The sequence below is a fragment of the Podarcis pityusensis genome (genome assembly GCF_964106645.2).
Source record: "Podarcis pityusensis genome assembly, chromosome: 2".
In the NCBI taxonomy this organism is placed as follows: Eukaryota; Metazoa; Chordata; class Lepidosauria; order Squamata; family Lacertidae; genus Podarcis; species Podarcis pityusensis.
Window position 1 is genome coordinate 119357802 of NC_138029.1, and position 20505 is coordinate 119378306.

A 20505-nucleotide genomic window follows, 5' to 3' on the forward strand; every position below is an offset into this window, starting at 1 on the left:
GAACTTGCCGATCAGACAGTGAGCTCCCATTGTTCGGTCCCTGCTCCTGCCAACCTAGCAATTCGAAAGCACATCAAAATGCAAGTAGATAAATAGGTACCACTCTGGCAGGATAGTAAACGGCATTTCCATGCGCTGCTCTGGTTCGCCAGAAGCGGCTTAGTCATGCTGGCCACATGACCCGGAAGCTGTACGCCGGCTCCCTCGGCCAGTAAAGCGAGATGAGCGCTGCAACCCCAGAGTTGGCCACGACTGGACCTAATGGTCAGGGGTCCCTTTACCTTTACCTTTAGTGCTTATTATATATTTTTATTTGTGGTGTTCTGCTGGCCTGGCCTTCCGGTGGTGGTGGTGGGGTTTTTACAGGGTGGGAGGGAGAGGCATAGAACTGCAAATAATATTTTAACAAGTTTACACACTGCGTCGCTTAAGATATCAACTTGTCTGAACTGCTTTCTTGGTGACTTTATTATGCCAACAGTCCTAAATCCATTAAAGCGAAACCAAATTGAGAAAAAAAGTTAAAAGCCTAACTAAAAATTAAAAACAGCTTTTTAAAAAAGCGGCAGAGAACTATCAGGAACCTTAAAAAAAAAAAAAACAATAATGAAGGAAAAACATGGGGGGGGGGTTGTCCCCGAAGCTGTATAGATTTCTTAATGGTCAGATGATGCGGTGGTACCACCGCAAACAAGGCCCTGCTCCTCACATCCAGGCCAGCTGAAGTTCATTTGAGGTTCTTGTTGGAAGAGACATGATGATACATATATAAAAGCAGGCGTTTCACAGGGCCAAAGCTCAGTGGTAGAGCTATATAGGGTGCGCAGAAGTAGGTCCAATCCTCAGCATCAAGACCCCTGCCTGAAACCCCAGAGAACAGCTGACAGACAGTGTAGGCAATACTGAGCTAGATAGGCCAAAGGTGTGGCTCAAAATAAAGCAGCTTCTTGTGTTCTTGTGTGGTTGAGCATCTATCAAGCTCAACCCTCAATGATCTCTTCAGGGATGGCCGAGATGGACCCTTCCTGAAGCCTGGAAAACCTCTGTCAGACAGCACTGATGAGCTAAACGGGCCAAAGATCTAATTCAGTATTATACAGCTTCTTATATTCCTCTTGCGTTTGTATGATTCTGCTCATGTCCTCTGGAGGCTTCTATCAGTAAGGAGAGGTGAGCTCCATCAATACTTTCCCCACAGCTCAGACATTCCTCAAGATTCCCCCAACTAGCAATCTATGGAGTTGTGTGGAGAAGCGAGCTCCAAAAGCAAACATTTTCCGCCCGCGTGAGCACATCTATTGCTCCTGCCTCGCGTGGATAATCTGATGTCTACGAAGGTGGTCGCTCCGGCCAAACTTCTTCCCACACTCCAGACATTTATACAATTTCTCCCTTGCGTGAACCATTTGATGGAAAGCAAGGTCTGAGCTCGCGCCGCAACTTCCCCCGCACTCGTACTGTTTCTCGCCAGCATTAATTATGTGACGGTTAACAAGATACGATTTGCAAGATAGACTCTCATCACACTCTGAGCAACTGTACAGTTCCTCTCCCGGGTGTAAGCCTTGATGCAAAATCTGGGAGTCGTTCTGACTCAAGCTCTTTCCGCACGTGAAGCACTTGCGCAGCTTTTCCAGCGAATGGATTCTTTGATAGGAAGAAAGATTTGCGTTCTGGCAGAAGCTTTCGTCGAAGTCTGCACACGGATATAGTTTCTCTCCAGCATGAATGCGTTGATGTGCAGTAAAAAGCCGGCTCCACCTAAATCTCTTTCCGCACTCCAAGCATTTGTACGGTTTCTCCCCCGTGTGAATTCTCTGATGTGCAATAAGGGACTTATCCCAGCTGAAGCTCTTTCCGCACTCCAGGCATTTGTACGGCTTCTCCCCGGTGTGGTTTCTCTGGTGACAAGTGAGGCTTGCGCTCTGACGGAAGCTCCTTCCGCAGACGGCGCATTTATACAGTTTCTCCTCCGCATGGATTCTCTGATGGGAAGTAAGGGAGTCGCACCGGCTGAAGCTCTTGCCACACTCCAAGCATTTATACGGTTTCTCCCCTGTGTGGATTCTCTGATGAGAAGTAAGGCTTGCACTGTGGCTGAACCTTTTCCCACAAACTGAGCAGGCGTACGGTTTCTCTCCGGTGTGAATTCTCTGATGCGAAGCAAGGTTGTCGTGCCTGTTGAAGCTCTTTCCGCATTGTGGGCACATGTAAGGCTTTTCTCCCGTGTGAGTTCTCTGGTGCAGATTAAATGCTGACTGGCAACTGAAGGCCTTTCCACACTCAGCACACTTGATCCTTTTCTTTCCTCGGCACGTCGTGTGTTGTTTTGGGGCATCACCATACCGACAAGCGGCAGATTTCTCCCCCTGCGTCTGAGTTTGTTTCTCCTCCTGCTTCTTTGCTCCATCTCGACCCTCCAGGTTCTCCCCACCATACTGACCCGTGGCTGTTTGCAACGACACGTCCAACTCTGCTCCCTCGTTCTCACTCTCCCAGACGTAACCTGCTGGAATATAAGGAGAAAACTGGATAAACCCTCTGATCAAGGGAAAAGCAGAACTGATTGTTGTAGGAGGACAAGTCTATCAGATTCCCAGGATGAAGGTTAGGCTCTGCCTCCGTGGACCGCGAAGGCAACCCTCTGCCTCCGCTGTTGGAAGGTGTGATGGCCTGGGACTCGGGCTCGGACTCGGAACCAGAGGAGTCTCAGTCCGCACTGGATCCTTTGCCTCAGGCGGCATCTGAACCCAGTCTGGGGCCTGATTCTGAAGAGCCCCAGTCTGCACAGGTTCCCCTGCAACAAGCACCAGCTGGGCTGAGTCAGGGACCTGAGCCTGCCCTGGCTCCAGATGCGGGGATTACCTCGTTGCCTTCAGCTGGGCAATCACCTACAGCTACTCCACTACCAGTTGGGTCAGGAGAGGCTGAGGCAGCCTCTGGGTCTGGTAACCCACCGACATCTCCCGAGCTGCAGAGACTAAGGTCTGAGAGAAGGAGAGACCTGAGTACTCGCAGGAGGAGTGCTCGCTTCAGGCTGTCACCATCCACCACAGAAGCCCTGTTGCACAAGCAGAAGTCCATGCACAGGGCTTCATCTTATGGGTCTTGTGAGATGAATCCTGCCCAACATTACAAAGCATACAGAAGAACAAGCCTTGCTCATGCAGAACTGGCATGGCTTCTGTAAGGGCGAGACATGTCACCCAGAGATGGATGTTTTTTGTTGGGCAAATAGCACTGCTGAGGGGAGTTCATACCTTCAGCATCTCTAAATAAAGGCCAAAGGGATACTTACCTAAGGTGGTCACCATCCCAAGAATCTCCAGCATCACCTCCCTGTACAGAGTCCTCTGGCTGGGCTGCATCAGGGCCCATTCCTCCTCAGTGAAATAGAGGGCCACCTCCTCAAAAGTCACTGGTCCCTGGAAAATAAAAAGAAATGTCCTTTCCGCATCAATATTCACAGGCAGGGTGTGAAAAGTGCTTCTCCCTCACTAATGATTTGAAGGGATTTTTGGACACTGGCTTGGAAACTTCAGCTGAAGGGCAGTTTAAATATAAAATATGATCAATAATATTTTTAAGACTGCAAACCTGAGGGGGAAAGCCTTATTGTTTTCATGGATCTATAAGCTACTCAGAGATCCTTCTATCACTGTGCCATTGAGAGCGTGCTCACTTATGGCTTATGTGTGTGGTACGGAAGCTGTACTACCCAGGACAGGATGGGGCTGTGCAGAGTTGTTAAGGCAGCAGAGAGCATTGTTGGCTGCCCACTCTCCACCTTAGAGCAGATTTATGCCACAAGGTGCCATAGGAAGGCACTGGACATAGTAAAAGATCCATCGCATCCTGGTCACTGTCTCTTTGAGCTCCTGCCGTCGGGACGGAGATACAGGACGATGAAGACAAGAACGAGCCGTCTTAAGAAGAGCTTCTTCTCCAGAGCGATCTCAGCCCTGAATGGGAAGCCTGGACTTTGAAAGTCATCGAACCTTCCTTGCTGTATTATACTGTATTCTTTTAATTAGTGTTTTTATAGTTGTTTTGATTTTGTGTGGAGTGCCCTACCTGGGTGGATGGAGCAGCCAAGTAATTTCGTTGTCCCCGAGAGGGGGCAATGACAATAAAGATATTATTATTATTATTATCCTTTTTCGGCTGAAGAGCAGGATAAATATATACAGTCGTACCTTGGAAGTCGAAGGGAATCCATTCCGGAAGTCCGTTTGACTTCCAAAATGTTCAGAAACCAAAGCACAGCTTCCTATTGGCTGGAGGAAGCTCCTGCAACCAATCGGAAGCCATGGAAGCCCCACTGGACATTTGGGTCCCAAAGAACGTTAAAAAACCAGAATACTCACTTCCAGGTTTTGATTGTTTGGGAGCCGATTTATTCAGGAGCCAAGCTGTTTGAGATCCAAGGTAAAACTGTACAGTGGTACCTCTGTTGTCAAACGTAAACCAAACCAGAAGACTGTTCAACTTCCGAAACGTTCGACAACCGAGGCACAATGGGCTGTCGGCAAAGTCAAAGGAGAAATTTGAGGGGGAGAAATGCAGCGGAAGCCGTTCGACTTCTGAGGCGCGTTTGAAAACGGAAGCATTCACTTCCAGGTTTTTGGCATTCGAAAACCGAAATGTTTGGCTTCTGAGATGCTTGAAAACCGAGGTACCACTGTATATATATCAATAAATATATATATGTATCAATAAAGAGTATCCCTCCTACCTGAGATGACTCCACAGCCTCCATCCCAATGCAAAGAGGAGAGGGTCTGGAAAACATTTCAGATGCCATTCCACTACCTATGAGGGAAGATGTAAAGGGTCAAACTATTTGCAACTTTCACCTCAATGGGGGTATAAGGAGAGTTGGGGGAAATGGTTCAGAAATGAGCGACGGAAATGATTGAGGGTGGAGAAACTCCCTTATGAGGAAAGGCTACAACATTTGTGACTTTTTACGTACGAAAAAAAAGGATAAGTACGTGTGGAAGGGAGGCAGAGACACACACACAACAGAGATATGTAAAATTATGCAGGGTGTCATATTTAAAGTAGGATTTTATTTTATTTTTATTTATTTACTTACTAAATTTGTATACTGCCCGTACGCCCACAGGTCTCAGGGATAAAATTACAATATAAAACCACAAAATACGCAATCAAAATAAAAACAACCCAATAGCCGCCGCCCAACACTTTTTAAAAGGGCATCGGATGACAGTCAACCAAAGGCCCGGTTAAAGAGGAACGTTTTTGCCTGAATTCAAGCTCATCCAGTTGAAGTGGAAGGTTGGAAGATTCAGGGCAAGACAAAAGGAAGGCCTTGTTCACACAGCACATTATTAAACGATGGAACTCTCTTCCACAAGAGGCAGTGATGGCCACAAACTTGGATGGCGTTAAAATAGAACTGGGCAGATTCATAGAGGAGATGGCTATCAATGGCTGCTTGCCACAATAGCTAGGGTACATCCCACCTCCACTGCTGGGAACTCCTCCTCTCAATTCTGCCTTCCATTGGCCGGCTTTCCTGAGCATGTAAAATTGATTAGGATTGCCAACATTGTTGTTTTTCCCCCTGGCCTTGCTCCTGTGCAGTTTAACATTCACCACCAGGTACCTGGCAATGTGGCATGAGAGCCTCCTGTTGCAGGAATTTATGTATAGATTTTGGGGGTGGGTTGCCCCTCCAGCAGATATCATGCACATGCAGCCCACTACCAAAATCAGCACAACCACTTTTGTGACTTTTGTGACTTGTCCCCACAAAACACTTCATCACAGTTTCTTCCTGTCTATTCAAAGGGCCTCTGCTGCACGATACCAAATGTAAGAATTCACTGATAAATGTATCTATGTACTGGCTCACTGGGAAAACTTCAGAAATTCATATAGACACGCGAGCTCAGCTACTCAGCAGCCCCTCTGCCTGAGTGATAATCCCTGGCATCCTGATACCTGAGTGCCAGACAGGTAAAAAGTAAAGGGGACCCCAGACCATTAGGTCCAGTCGTGGCCGACTCTGGGGTTGCGGCATTCATCTCGCTTTATTGGCCAAGCAGCCAGCGTACAGCTTCCGGGTCATGTGGCCAGTATGACTAAGCCGCTTCTGGCAAACCAGAGCAGCACACGGAAATGCCGTTTACCTTCCCGCTGGAGCGGTACCTATTTATCTACTTGCACTTTGATGTGCTTTCGAACTGCTAGGTTGGCAGGAGCAGGGACCAAGCAACGGGAGCTCACCCCGTTGTGGGGATTCGAACCACCGACCTTCTGATTGGCAAGTCCTAGACTCTGTGGCTTAACCCACAGCACCACCCATGTCCCTTGCCAGACAGGTAGCCATTCCAGAAAAAACAAAGCCAGATAATGATAAAAGGGTGTGATTAACTTGGCTGGGAAACAGGGAAATGTAAATGTCTTTTTTGTTACACTTGATGGGTGTTTGGTGGAGGGCAAGGAGAACCATGGGGCAGGGTCCAGGATGCTCAGATTACTGCCACCAGACCTCCCCTTTCATGATGTAACCATGATGTATGAGTGATGTAGTTTTGGGAGGGTGTAACATGGGGGTTAAAGGGTTAAAGGGACGTGGGTGGCACTGTGGGTTAAAGCCTCAGCGCCTAGGACTTGCCAATCAAAAGGTCGGCGGTTCGAATCCCCGCGGCGGGGTGCACTCCCGTCCCTCGGTTCCAGCGCCTGCCAACCTAGCAGTTCGAAAGCACCCCAGGGTGCAAGTAGATAAATAGGGACCGCTTTATAGCGGGAAGGTAAACGGCGTTCCGTGTGCTGCGCTGGCTCGCCAGATGCAGCTTGTCACGCTGGCCACGTGACCCGGAAGTGTCTGCGGACAGCGCTGGCTCCCGGCCTATAGAGTGAGATGAGCGCACAACCCTAGAGTCTGGCAAGACTGGCCCGTACGGGCAGGGGTACCTTTACCTTTTTAACATGGGGGTTAGCAGCTAATAAAAGTTTGGGTTCTCTTTTGTTCGGGGCTTCCATCTTGTTCCACCTTGTGGCAGGTGGGAATCCTGTCGCGACAGTCTTCAGTAAAGACCAAGCCTACTGGCTGCTGTTTTGCTCTGGTATTCCTGGCTGGTGTCCTTGTTTTTTTGTACAAGGGAGCCCTCAGATTTCTCCGGTAACACTCCCCACCCCGGCCCCCTTTCCATTTGTGGAAAAGCTTCGTTTATGCCTTTCAGGAGTCTTTTGAAGGCACAAGAGCAAAGAGAGAGATGTGGAAAGTGGCAACCTTAATTTACGCAGCACAAGGAAATGATTGCAGGCTACTAGTGAATAAGGTCCCCAACACAGGAAACGAGAAGCAGTTGTAGGTTGGGGGGAGATAATGGAGGGATGCTTACCTGCGGAGTGATTAACCTACCTGGATCTCTCAGTGCACGGAGCGCATCTCTTCAATGAGCCTAATAATTCGGTTAGGGGAAGAGAATGAGGGAGTCCTGCTTTCCCCAGCACGCGAAACCATTTGCCTTAATCTTGCATTTCCCTCCCTGCGGCCGCCTTCAGCATCTCTGCCAAAGCAAGAAGAAACTCACGTGGAACACTTTGCATTTTTTTCCCTTTCAGATCTGCGGAAGAGGAAAGGGGCACATTCCCCCTCTCTCTCCCCCCCTCCCCAAATCTCCTCCTCTTTGCAATCTTCTGCTCTAGGAATGTGGGCTCAGATGCTGTTGCTGCTGTTAACCATTGAAGACCAAACAGGGAGGGAGCTGCCTCTTTTTGGCATCCTTCAGAGAGAGAGAGAGAGGAGAGCAGGAAAGGCGGGTGATCTCAGGCGGGTGATCAACATAAACTTACAGTGGTACCTTGGGTTATAGATGCTTCAGGTTACAGACGCTTCGGGTTACAGACTCTGCTAACCAGAAATAGTACCTCGGGTTAAGAACTTTGCTTCAGGGTGAGAACAGAAACCGCGCGGTGGCAGCAGTGGGAGGCCCCATTCGCTAAAGTGGTACCTCAGGTTAAGAACAGTTTCAGGTTAAGAACGGACTTCTGGAACGAATTAAGTTCTTAACCCAAGGTACCACTCTATAAATATTTCAATGGGAAGTATGGGTCTGCTAATTTATGTTGGTCAGGAGAGAATCAGCTAAATAATCATGGGCGGGCGTTTTTCTCTCCCCCACCCCACCCCCCAAAAACTGCAAAACGTGGGAGCAGTGGGAATGGCAGTGAAAGGGCAAGCCTGGAAAGTGAGAGGAAGATAAGAGAGAGGGGCTTAGGAAGGGAGAAAGCAGAGTGGGGGGTTTGTGTGTCAAATTCAGGAGGTAGCTGCACTTTTCGAAATGCTTCTCTGCTTTGGAACTTGCAGGGGCTGGAAATAGACAGTTCCACCCCACCCCATCTTCTTCCACCACCCAAGAGATTAAAATGGTAGCGCTGGGTGGCACCCGCCCACTCTCGCTAACCTGCAGCCCTTCAGGGATCTCTCCCTGGAGAGAGCCAACCCCTTCCAGAAGAAGTTAAAACTTGCAAAGGCTACCAAGGCATGGAGCTGAATTCTCCTCACACACACCCCCGCCATAAAAAAAGGACAGTGGGAATTTGCAAAAAGGGCTGCCTCACATGAGTAGACTGGCGCCAGTGCGCAGAGAAAGAGACGCTGAGCTTTTCTTGACAGCATCCCAAACTCCTCCAACAGTGGCAGGTTGCAAAGGCGAGACGTGCATGCTGGGTGGGGTATGCGGGGCTTGCGAGATGGGAAGGAGAGTGGTGGGGAAGCGGGAGACCTGGAGGGGCGGCGACTGAGCCGCGATGGGCCCCAGCAGCGGTGCTGCCTTCCGCCTGAAGCGCCTGCGCACAACGCCTCCTGGCCGCCATTTCCTGCTCCGCCCTCTCCACGTCTGGCCTGGGACCCCCACAGCACCAGAAGCCAGACAGCCAGCAGCAGCAGCAGCAGCGAGAACTGAATTTAGGACCTTGGCGGGCCTGATCCGGCCTGTGGGCCGTAGTTTGAGGACCCCTGTCTTAACCTGACCCTCTCTCTTCTCAAATCCATCCCTATCTTCTCAAATCAAGCCCCATCTCTTCACCTGACCCGTAGCCCTATCTCTCTCTCCCTCCCTCCCTCTTTTTATCCTCCCTCTCAAAGTTCTGCTCCTCCCCTTTCTGTGACTTTGTAGCCAATCGGTGACAGGCTCCTTCACTCTGACAGAATTTCAGGGAGACTGCACCAGCAGACTCTGGTCTGGCTGTGCTGTCCGTCACACCTGTCCTTAAGTCGAGGGGTGTCTGGGTTCCTTGACAGTGTGTGGCCAGTTCCTTGTTGGAGCTCGGGGAGCTATCTAACCACCTAGGGTCTTTGTACTAATTTTAGCCAATGCATTCGAATGGAGAAGGCAGGGGAGCTTTGAGTTGAACAAATCCTTTAATTCCAGTATTTCTATTGTTCTTCCTAGAGAGTTTCCCAAAAAGGGACGTGGGTGGCGCTATGGTCTAAACCACAGAGCCTAGGACTTGCCGATTAGAAGGTCGGCGGTTCGAATCCCCGCAATGGGGTGAGCTCCCGTTGCTCGGTCCCTGCTCCTGCCAACCTAGCAGTTCAAAAGCACATCCAAGTGCAAGTAGATAAATAGGTACCACTCCAGCGGGAAGGTAAATGGCGTTTCCGTGCGCTGCTCTGTTTCGCCAGAAGCGGCTTAGTCATGCTGGCCACATGACCCGGAAGCTGTACGCCGGCTCCCTTGGCCAGTAAAGTGAGATGAGCACCGCAACACCAGAGTTGGTCACGACTGGACCTAATGGTCAGGGGTCCCTTTACCTTAGAGAGTTTCCTGCTTTTTTCCCTTTACCTTAGAGAGTTTCCCATTGTTGTTGAAGGCATGAAGGTGGCGCCTGCCGGTGGTTCAGATACTTCAGCTGCTGCAGAATTTGACAGTCAGGTTGCTCAGCGAAGCAAGACAGTGTGAGCATATTACACTGATCCTGGTCCAACCACACTGGAAACCAATTAGTTTCTGAGCCCAATTCAAAGTGCTGGTTTGGACCTATAAAGCCTTAACAGCTCAGGATCACAATACCTCAAATATTGCCCCAGGCTGGATATCACCCTCTAAGACACTTCTTCATGTGCCTCTTCCATGTGTGGAGGGTGACAAAACAAGACTGGGACTTTTCTACAGTGGCTCCGTTTGTGGAAAGCTCTCCACAGGGAGCTTTGGCTGGCACCTTCATTATGCGCCTTTAGGTCCCGAGCGAAAACATTCTTCTTCAACCAGGACTTTGGCTGAATAAAGGGCAGGTAATAAATGAAATATACAAATGTCTGTAGTAATAAAAAACACATCTTTGTGGGGAGAAGCTCTCCTGCACAAAACTGCTGCATTAAAAATAAAATTTGCTATTGCATGTACAGAAAGTGGGGAAGGAGAAGGAAGGGACCAGCGGCCTTTTATGCGAGTGATTCCAAATCCTTGCATGACTTGCAGGCCACACAAATATTTTTTTTTAAAGTTGACTGCCCTTTGGGGCAAATCTGGTACATCACAAAACATGTATTTCACAAATTAGTTTTCCAAAATGGTGTGTTTCCGGGCTTAGAGCAGCACACATGATGTGGAAATTCATGAAGGAGTTCCTGACCAGAGATCCAAATAAAACCAGGTAACGGAAGCAAAAAATATTTATTGTGCACACCGAGGATTTATTATCCGCTTCTCACAGGATTTTTTTCCCACGAACAAAAATATAGCTGGGACTGACTGCTGAGACCATATAACACCGGTCCTGAAAGACCTACATTGACTCCCACAATTCCAAGTGTTAGTGCTGACCTTTAAAGCCCTAAATGGCCTCAGCCCAGTAACCTGAAGGAGCGTCTCCACCCCCATCGGTCCTCCTCCAAAGCCTTCTGGTGGTTCCCTCACTGCAAAAAGTGAGGATACAGGGAACCCTGCAGAGTGGCGCCCGTCCTATGGAACATCCTCCCTTCAGATGTCAAGGAAATAATAAATTGATGTTTTATTGTGTTTTTAATATTCTGTTGGGAGCAGCCCAGAGTGGCTGGGGAGGCCCAGCCAGATGAGTGGGGTATAAGTAATATTATTATTATTATTATTATTATTATTATTATTATTATTTGTACTACTACTACTACTATAGGATTCTGCGGCAGTAACCAATCAGCTTCTAACATGTTAAGGCATGAGAAATACTACTTTCTTGTTACTCACTTTTGCCTATACAGTCCATCTATCTGTACATAACTGTATCTGCAAAGGCCTACAAACGGTATATGTTTATTGTTTGTACCATTATGGTCATATGACATATATACATAAATATGGCATTAAAATACAGTATCAGTCTATATTACACACACACAAATAAGTTTTTAGATGTCATTCCCAATTAAATCTTTACAGTCCACCATGTTCTCCTCAATGAACATTCTCAATTTTTGGGCAGCAACTTTGTCACAGATTTCTCAAACAAGACAACATATATGTGACTTTCAGTTGATCATCCGCATCAGGTATCTTACATAACAAATCAAGGATAACCTTGGTTCAGAATAGAGAGAGCATATTGGTAGAGGTCTACTGCTTAGTTAAGGCATACACAAAGATGCTGTTCTGCGATAATTTTTTATAGCGTCCCTCTAAATATTCTGAGCACATAGTCTGAAAACAAAAGTCAGAAATGCTTGCCTAAATGAACAGATTGGTAAATCAGAGGGGAAATTCTCAAGTTCGTGTCTTATTTTAATTAAATACCAATGTGGGGCAGTGTTCAAAATTCGCCAGGCGCCAGACACAGTTTGCACCTGGCTACTGGCGACTTATCACTAGACAGATGGATATACATACTCCCAAAACTGTTTTACTGAGCCTGAACTTTTGCGACAGTAAAGTATTTGGTCCTTAAGCTGCTTCCTTGCTGTACTGGAAAAGCCCTCGTGCATGGATGAAGGTGAAGAATTGCACATCGTTAAAGAGTGAGCTACTAACTCCCTACTAGGAAACACTGGTCTGCGAGTGCTCCAATTGGAGAACAGCTTTTACCACTGTAACAGAAGCTCTTTCCACACATCAGCTTTCATAGGGTTAGTCTCCTGAATGAGTTATCCGGTGTCGAGAAAGGTGATGACTGCGGCAGTAGCTCTTTCCACACTGCAAACATTTATATGGTTTGTCCCCTGTGTGAATTCTCCTATGTGCATGAAGGGTGCTAGAGTCACTGAAGCTCTTTCCACACTCCATGCATTTATAAGGTTTTTCACCTGTATGAAGTCGTCGATGCACATTAAGGGAGGCACTCTGATTGAAGCTCTTTCCACACTCCATGCATTTATATGGTTTTTCCCCTGTGTGAGTTCTTTGATGTTTAGTAAGGGTACTACTGTCAAAGAAACTCTTTCCACATTCCCAGCATTTATAAGGTTTCTCCCCTGTATGAGTTCTTTGATGCAAAGTAAGGTAGCTACTGGATCTGAAGCATTTTCCACACTCCATGCATTCATAAGGTTTCTCCCCTGTATGAGTTATCTGATGCACATTAAGTTGGCCACTGTTTCTGAAGCTCTTTCCACACTCCATGCATTCATAAGGTTTCTCCCCTATATGAGTTCTTTGATGCACATTAAGTTGGCCACTGTAACTGAATCTCTTTCCACACTCCATGCATTCATAAGGTTTCTCCCCTGTATGAGTTATTTGATGTCTAATAAGGTTGCTTCTGGCACTGAAGCTCTTTCCACACTCCATGCATTCATAAGGTTTCTCCCCTGTATGAGTTATCTGATGCATATTAAGTTGGCCACTGTTTCTGAATCTCTTTCCACACTCCATGCATTCATAAGGTTTTTCACCTGAGTGTACGCTTTGATGTCTAGCAAGGGCTGAGCGACTACAGAATCTCTTTCCGCACACAGTACATTCATGTTTTTTCTCCACCCTGTTAAGTTGATTTTCATCTTCTTGGGAAACACTGTGTTCATCCCTTGGCTTCACTGTTTCTCTCCTCTCTTGTTTGTTGGCTCCATCTTGAACCCCCAACTTCCTTTCGTTCTCTTGCGCCTCACCTCTTTCTGGCCAGGCTTCTGGTGGTTCCTCCTCATCCAGGACCCCCCAAACATCTCCTGATGGAATAAAAAAATTAAAATAAAGGTTGATACAGCTGTTTCCTTATCAAAACTCAAGGCCTGGCACTATGTTAACGGCGTTTTACATTAAAACAATGATGTGATACCTGGTTTTAATAAAATATCACCAGTTATTTGTATCAGAAAAGTTCTGGTGAGCAGCCCCTAAGATTAACCAAGCCATAAATAACACAATTTAAACCAGCAGGCAATAACATCAACAGAGCCTGCCTGCCTATGGGCCTGTGTGAGGTGGCTGTCTCAGGTGTCACCCCCAAAGGGGCGTCACTGCTCAGCTTTGCTGCTAGTCTCCCCGGCCTCCAGGGCTGAAGTGGGATGGGCAGCAAAGCTCTGTGAGTCCTCTCCCCTCCAGCCAAGTCCCGAAAAGGATCCTCCCCCAACAAGGGCATGTCCACAAGAGGGCAGACATTCCACCATTCAGCTTTGTCAGGATCTGAAAAGGCTCTTTGCCAGTGAATGGGGGGAGGCGTCTGCACCCCTTGGAGGTCTCGTGGGGACCACCCCACCCAACTTGCAGGGGTACGCTCCTTATGGATTTTGAGCCCCCATTGTGGGGGCAGAAGTGAGGCCACCCCTGAGCATTGATAATACAGCACTGCAACTCAGAGAAGCTTGAAAAGCCTAGATCTGCAGAGCTTGTTGAAAAACCAAAATGAATAATAACAATAGTAGCATTTATTTCATTTATATCCCAACCGTCTGGCTGGGTTTCCCAAGCCTCTCTGGGTGGCTTGCAGCATATATAAAAATGCAATCAAACCTCAAATATTAAGAAACAGAAGATTCTATATATGCAACAAACAAACCAATACATCAATAGAAACCAATAACAATAACAAGATACTCAAGTATTCTACAAATTAGGATCCCCCACACAGAAGATTTTTAGCATGCTTTTTCTACCATTCTCCATGCTAGATTGCCACAATGCATTATACTTCAGGCTGCTTTAGAAGACCATTCAGAAACTACAGAGTGATGACCGGTGCAAGATGCTCTGAGCACATAAAACCTTTTCTGGGTTCCTGTCTTCAAGTCAAGGTGCTGATTTTGACTTATGTAGCTCAATGGCTGCTTCTCATGAATCCACCTAGAGCCTGCACTCATCATCAGAGGTCCTTCTCACAGTGCCCTCTCCAACTGAGGTGCAAAGAGAGGCAATACGGAATGCGTCTTTCAGTGCTGGCTCCCCACCTAAAGAATGCTCTCCCCCAGGGAGGCAACCCAGAAGCCATCACTGGCTAATTGTAGCAGAGAAGCAATAATATTTATTCTCAGCCAGGCTTCTGGCTTTTAACTTGGGAGAAAAACAAACACTGTGACCTCCTTTAGCGGAGCTGAAGGGAGGCACTCCGAGGAACCTATACCTATTATAACTATTAATGAAGGCGCAAAGGATCCTTACCCTGAGAGGCCACCATCTCATGAACCTCCACCATGACGTCCTTGTACAGAGCTCTCCGTAGGGCCCAGTTGTCGTCAGTGAAATGCAAGGACACCTGTCAAAGCTCACTGATCCCTGGAAGGACAGAACAATTCCCTTCCTTATAGACACTCCAAGGCAAGGTGTGGAAACCATCTCCCCTCAGCTCCCCCTCCGATGATTGATGGGGCAACTGGAGATTTTACCTTCAGTGTTTATTTGTTTTTTTAATAAGATGTGAAAATCTGGATAACTAAATTTAAGACTGGGGGAAATGAGTGTTTTGTCCCACCCCATACTCCCTCCTTCCTCAAGTGTGTAAAGACCATACATGCTGCCCAAGAGGCAAAATGGGAAGTGGAGAGGGAAAATTTTTTCAATGATGGCTTTATGCATACTGGTTTCTAAATTGGTTTGTGGGTTTTAGTTGTGTTCTAGCTCCCATTGGATCACTGTGCCACTTGAGAGACCTTTTGAATTAGCTGTTTAGAAATCTTGAACATAAGATAAAATTACTACAGCTGCAGATGGCCAGTTATATCCCCAGGGGCCCACCTTTTTTAATGATACATGTTTAGTACGTACATACATTTTGCAGAGGAAAAGTTTTTTCTCATGGTTTAATTTGCAGTGGACCTATGGCCTTCGATACAATAAAATGCTAAAGAGTCTTAACTGAGGAGGATCCTCTCCTGCCATAGAGTCTGCAGCTCCTTCTGCACTCTATGGGGCGCTACCTTTGAAGGTGACCCGGAAACTAGATCAAATCCAGAATGCAGCAGCTAGACTGGTAACTGGGAGCAGCAGCCAACTAAGACCTGAAAGACCTACATTAGCTCCCAGTATGTTTCCGAGCAAAATTCAAAGTGTTGGTGCTGACCTTTAAAGCCCTAAATGGCCTCAGCCTGTATACCTGAAGGAGCATCTCCACCCCATCGCTCAGTCCTGACACTGAGGCCCAGCTCCAAGGGCCTTCTGGCGGTTCCCTCCCTGCGAGGTTACAGGGAACCAGGCAGAGGGCCTTCTCGGTAGTAGCACCCGCCCTGTGGAAAGCCCTCCCATCAGATGTCAAGGAAATAAACAACTATCTGACTTTAAGAAGACATCTGAGGGCAGCCCGGTTGAGGAAAGCTTTGAATGTTTCATCTTTTATAGTGCTTTTAATTTTCTGTTGGGAGCCGCCCAGAGTGGCTGGGGAAGCCCAGCTAAATGGGCGGGGTATGAAGGAATAAAATAATAATTATTCCTCCTGCTCCTCCCTGGCTGGCAGGAGACTCTCCTGACTCCCTGTTTACTCCCTGCCATTCCTCCCCATTCCCTGCCCTGCGGCCTTTGCTGGGCGCTCCTTCTGCGTTCTCTGGACAGAGGAGCGGGAGAAAAGGCCGCAGGATGAGGCCAGAGGCCGGTCAAGGCCAGCGAGGAGCGTCGCTTCGGCCTCCCGCTTCCCCTCCCAGGAGAAGACGACCTTTCCCCGTCGCCCCTGAGTTCCCCCCAGGAGGGACGCGGCTCCCTCCCTCTCGCCCCCCGATTCCGCCCCTGGCTCGGCCCCCCCGACCCCCCAGTTACCCGCCTCCAGGGAGGACAGCATCAACCCGGGGAAGCGGAACAGGAAGCGGAAGCGCCTCCTCTCTCCCCCAGTCTTCCCTTCCGCTCTAGGAATCGAAGCTCTGTCGCCGCTGTTAACCCTTGCGCAGCCGCGGGGTAGGAGCCTCTTGGCTGCTCCGGGCAGAGAGGGAGCCCGGCTGGTCTCCGGCTCTGAAGCAGGAGGGGGAAACCCGGCTGCAGGATCAGGCCAGCGGCGCCCCCAGGACTGAATCCCTCCTCCGCAGGCGCTCCAAGCAGGATCTGAGTTCAAGAGCAGCTTTATCCTCACCTTTAGTATTCTACTTATTTATACGTATCCCCCTTTTTTCCCAGACCGAGAGCCAAGGCGGCTTACAAAGGGGTTGCCATGGTTATAAATTCTATTTTGTGAAATCAGCTGAGAAGTCCAGCGGCTGTAAAAAGATGAGTGCTTTAAATATTTTCAAATGACAGAATACCTGACAGAATCTTGAGTTTGGATTGGCTATTTTGGATCCAACTGAGTCCTTTCCAAGTGTGCCTCTAAAATGGTGCATGCACACAGGCAAACAAACCCCCACAAGGGACCTTGGTTTCCTGGCTTAGAATAGCACACACGATGTGGAAATTCATGAAGGAGGTCCTGACCGGGGATCAAAATAAAACTAGGTAATGGAATAAAAAAAATATTTATTGTGCACACAGGTAGGGCTCGTGTCACATGATTTTTTCCCCACGCACCAAAATATAGTTGGGACTGGCCACTGAGACTACATAACACCTGTCCTGAAAGACCTACATTGGCATCGGATGACAATCAACCAAAGACCCGGTTAAAGAGGAACGTTTTTGCCTGAATTCAAGCTCGTCCAGTTGAAGTTGAAGGTCAGAAGATTCAGGGCAAGACAAAAAGAAGGCCTTGTTCACACAGCACATTATTAAACGATGGAACTCTCTTCCACAAGAGGCAGTGACGGCCACAAACTTGGATGGTGTTAAAATACAATTGGAAAAGATTCATATAGAGGAGACGGCTATCAATGGCTGCCTGCCACAACAGCTACCATGCATTCCATCTCCACTGCAGTGATGCTTCTTGGTCCAACTTGCTGGGAACTCCTCTCAATTCCGCCTTCCATTGGCCGGCTTTCTTGAGCACGCAAAATTGATTAGGATTGCCAACGTTGTTGTTTTTTCCCCCTGGCCTTGCTCCTGTGCAGTTTAACATTCACCACCAGGTACCTGGCAATGTGGCATGAGAGCCTCCTGTTGCAGGAATTTATGTATAGATTTTGGGGGTGGGTTGCCCCTCCAGCAGATATCATGCGCATGCAACCCACTACCAAAATCAGCACAACCACTTTTGTGACTTTTGTGACTTGTCCCCACAAAACACTTCATCACAGTTTCTTCCTGTCTATTCAAAGGGCCTCTGCTGCACGATACCAAATGTAAGAATTCACTGATAAATGTATCTATGTACTGGCTCACTGGGAAAACTTCAGAAATTCAAATTCATATTCAAATTCAGCTTCCGGGTCATGTGGCCAGTATGACTAAGCCGCTTCTGGCAAACCAGAGCAGTGCACGGAAACGTCGTTTACCTTCCCGCAGGAGTGGTACCTATTTATCTACTTGCACTTTGATGTGCTTTCGAACTGCTAGGTTGGCAGGAGCAGGGACCAAGCAACGGGAGCTCACCCCGTTGTGGGGATTCGAACCACCGACCTTGCAAGTCATAGACTCTGTGGCTTAACCCACAGCACCATCCACGTCCCTTGCCAGACAGGTAGCCATTCCAGAAAAAAGAAAGCCAGATAAAGATAAAAGGGTGCGATTAACTTGGCTGGGAAACGGAAATGTAAATATCTTTTTGTTACACTTGATGGGTGTTTGGTGGAGGGCAAGGAGAACCATGGGGCAGGGTCCAGGATACTCAGATTACTGCCACCAGACTTCCCCTTTCATGATGTAACCATGATGTATGAGTGATGTAGTTCGGGGAGGGGTAAAATGGGGGTTTTTTCTGGGGACGCGGGTGGCGCTGTGGGTTAAAGCCTCAGCGCCTAGGGCTTGCCGATCGAAAAGGTCGGCGGTTCGAATCCCCGCGGCGGGGTGCGCTCCCGTTGCTCGGTCCCAGCGCCTGCCAACCTAGCAGTTCGAAAGCACCCCCGGGTGCAAGTAGATAAATAGGGACCACTTACTAGCGGGAAGGTAAACGGCGTTTCCGTGTGCGGCTCTGGCTTGCCAGAGCAGCGATGTCACGCTGGCCACGTGACCCGGAAGTGTCTCCGGACAGCGCTGGCCCCCGGCCTATAGAGTGAGATGGGCGCACCAACCCCAGAGTCTGTCAAGACTGGCCCGTACGGGCAGGGGTACCTTTACCTTTACCTTAAAATGGGGATTAGCAGCTAATAAAAGTTTGGGTTCTCTTTTGTCCGGGGCTTTCATCTTGTTCCACCTTGTGGCAGGTGGGAGTCCTGTCGAGACAGTCTTCAGTAAAGACCAAGCCTACTGGCTGCTGTTTTGCTCTGGTATTCTTGGCTGCTGTCCTTGTTTTTTGTCCAAGGGAGCCCTCAGATTTCTCCGTTAACACTCCCAACCCCGTCCCCCTTCCCATTTGTGGAAAAGCTTCGTTTATGCCTTTCTGGAGTCTTTTGAAGGCACAGGAGCAAAGAGAGAGATGTGGAAAGTGGCAACCTTAATTTATGCAGCATAAGGAAATGATTGCAGATTACTAGTGAATAATAATAATAATAATAATAATAATAATAATAATAATAATAATTTATTAATTATTTATACCCTGCCCATCTGGCTGGGCTTCCACAGCCACCCTGGGCGGCTTCCAAAAAAATATTAAAATACTGTAATACATCAAACATTAAAAGCTTCCCTAAATAAGGTCCCCAACACAGGAAACAAGAAGCTGTTGTAGGTTGGGGGGAGATCATGGAGGGATGCTTACCTGCGGAGTGATTAACCTACCTGGATCTCTCAGTGCACGGAGCGCATCTCTCCAATGAGCCTAATAATTTGGTTAGGGGAAGAGCTCTTGCGGGAGTCCTGCTTTCCCCAGCACGCGGAATTATTTGCCTTAATCTTGCATTTCCCTCCCTGCGGCCGCCTTCAGCATCTCTATGAAAGCAAGAAGAAACTCACGTGGAACACTTTGCATTTTTTCCCCTTTCAGATCTGCGGAAGAGGAAAGGGGCACATTCCCCCTCTCTCTCCCCCCCTCCCCAAATCTCCTCCTCTTTGCAATCTTCTGCTCTAGGAATGTGGGCTCAGATGCTGTTGCTGCTGTTAACCATTGAAGAGGAAACAGGGAGGGAGCTGCCTCTTTTTGGCCTCCTTCAGAGATAGAGCAGGAAAGGCGGGTGATCTCAGGTGTGTGTAAATAGCTGAATGCCTCTCCTTGCTTATAGAAAGCTAGCTTGCCAGGGAACAGGGGAAAACAAAACCTTTCTCCCCTGGTCCCTGGAATTTAAATTTGTGGCAACTGGGGAAAGGGCAAATTCCATGCTAGGGGTTATTAGGAACCTAAGAATAACTCTACAGTCCATGAGGCAGACGGAGGCAGCCACTTCAGGCCATAGCTGTCAACTCTTCCCTTTTCTTGCGAGAAATCCTATTCGGAATAAGGGAATTTCCCTTAAAAAAAGGGAAAAGTTGACAGCTATGCTTCAGGCAGTGGATGCAAATACTAATACAGTGGTACCTCGGGTTAAATACTTAATTCGTTCTGGAAGTCCATTCCTAACCTGAAACTGTTCTTAACCTGAAGCACCACTTTAGCTAATGGGGCCTTCTGCTGCCGCTGTGCCGCTGCTGCACGATTTCTGTTCTCATCCTGAAGCAAAGATCTTAACCCGAGGTAATCTTTCTGGGTTAGCGGAGTCTGTAACCTGAAGCGTATGTAACCCGAGGTACCACTGTACTAACACTAATCATTTATTTATTGTACCCCATCCATCTGACTGGGTTGTCCCAGCCATTCTGCACCTGGGTCATTCTTAGGTTCTTAATAACCCCTAGCATAGGATTTGCCCTCTTGGCAGTTGCCACAAATTCCAGGGGAAAAGGTTCTGTCCTCATCTGTTCCCTGACATGCTGGCTTTCTATAAGCCAGGATTTGCTGCTCCTTTCATGGAGAAGCATTCAGCTATCTCCCACAGGCTCCCTAAGTCTGCTCCTCTCCCAAGCAACCTGAGATTTCTTCGCCTTATCTGCCTGTGCTCCGCCCTCTTCATCCCTTTGCAGATTCTGAGAGATCAAGGGGGAGGGGAGCTGGTCAGAGCAGGAGGGCGAGACCCCCTAACTTAGTCACCAGCCTGACTCATCTCTGCCTCCTCTCTGCCACAAAATACTTTTAACACCATAC

At 48.1% G+C, this 20505-nt stretch overlaps 2 protein-coding genes across 12 annotated transcripts; both read right to left on the reverse strand.

The window, feature by feature from the left end:
• Positions 1–449: 449 nt before the first annotated feature.
• On the reverse strand, positions 450–19228 carry LOC308469832 (uncharacterized protein). Of its 6 annotated transcripts, none has more exons than XM_080992826.1 (5): positions 19106–19228; positions 4736–4808; positions 4368–4522; positions 3299–3425; positions 450–2509 (listed from the first exon to the last, which is right to left on the reverse strand). In XM_080992826.1, the coding sequence occupies exons 4-5, from the start codon at positions 3366–3368 to the stop codon at positions 1296–1298; spliced, it is 1284 nt and encodes a 427-aa protein (XP_080848952.1). In that variant the 5' UTR covers positions 3369–3425; positions 4368–4522; positions 4736–4808; positions 19106–19228; the 3' UTR covers positions 450–1295. The 6 variants fall into 6 exon arrangements, with proteins under 6 accessions (XP_080848952.1, XP_080848953.1, XP_080848951.1 ...); XM_080992827.1 differs by lacking the exon at positions 19106–19228 and adding an exon at positions 7393–9618; XM_080992825.1 differs by lacking the exon at positions 4368–4522 and having other exon boundaries at positions 450–2506.
• Positions 10637–19235, reverse strand: LOC308469955 (uncharacterized protein). 6 transcript variants are annotated; one of them, XM_080993103.1, is made up of 3 exons: positions 19110–19235; positions 14541–14654; positions 10637–13111 (listed from the first exon to the last, which is right to left on the reverse strand). In XM_080993103.1, the coding sequence occupies exons 2-3, from the start codon at positions 14572–14574 to the stop codon at positions 12078–12080; spliced, it is 1068 nt and encodes a 355-aa protein (XP_080849229.1). In that variant the 5' UTR covers positions 14575–14654; positions 19110–19235; the 3' UTR covers positions 10637–12077. The 6 variants fall into 6 exon arrangements, with proteins under 6 accessions (XP_080849229.1, XP_080849231.1, XP_080849232.1 ...); XM_080993105.1 differs by lacking the exon at positions 19110–19235 and adding an exon at positions 16601–17721; XM_080993106.1 differs by lacking the exon at positions 19110–19235 and adding an exon at positions 16129–16442.
• Positions 19236–20505: the final 1270 nt, after the last annotated feature.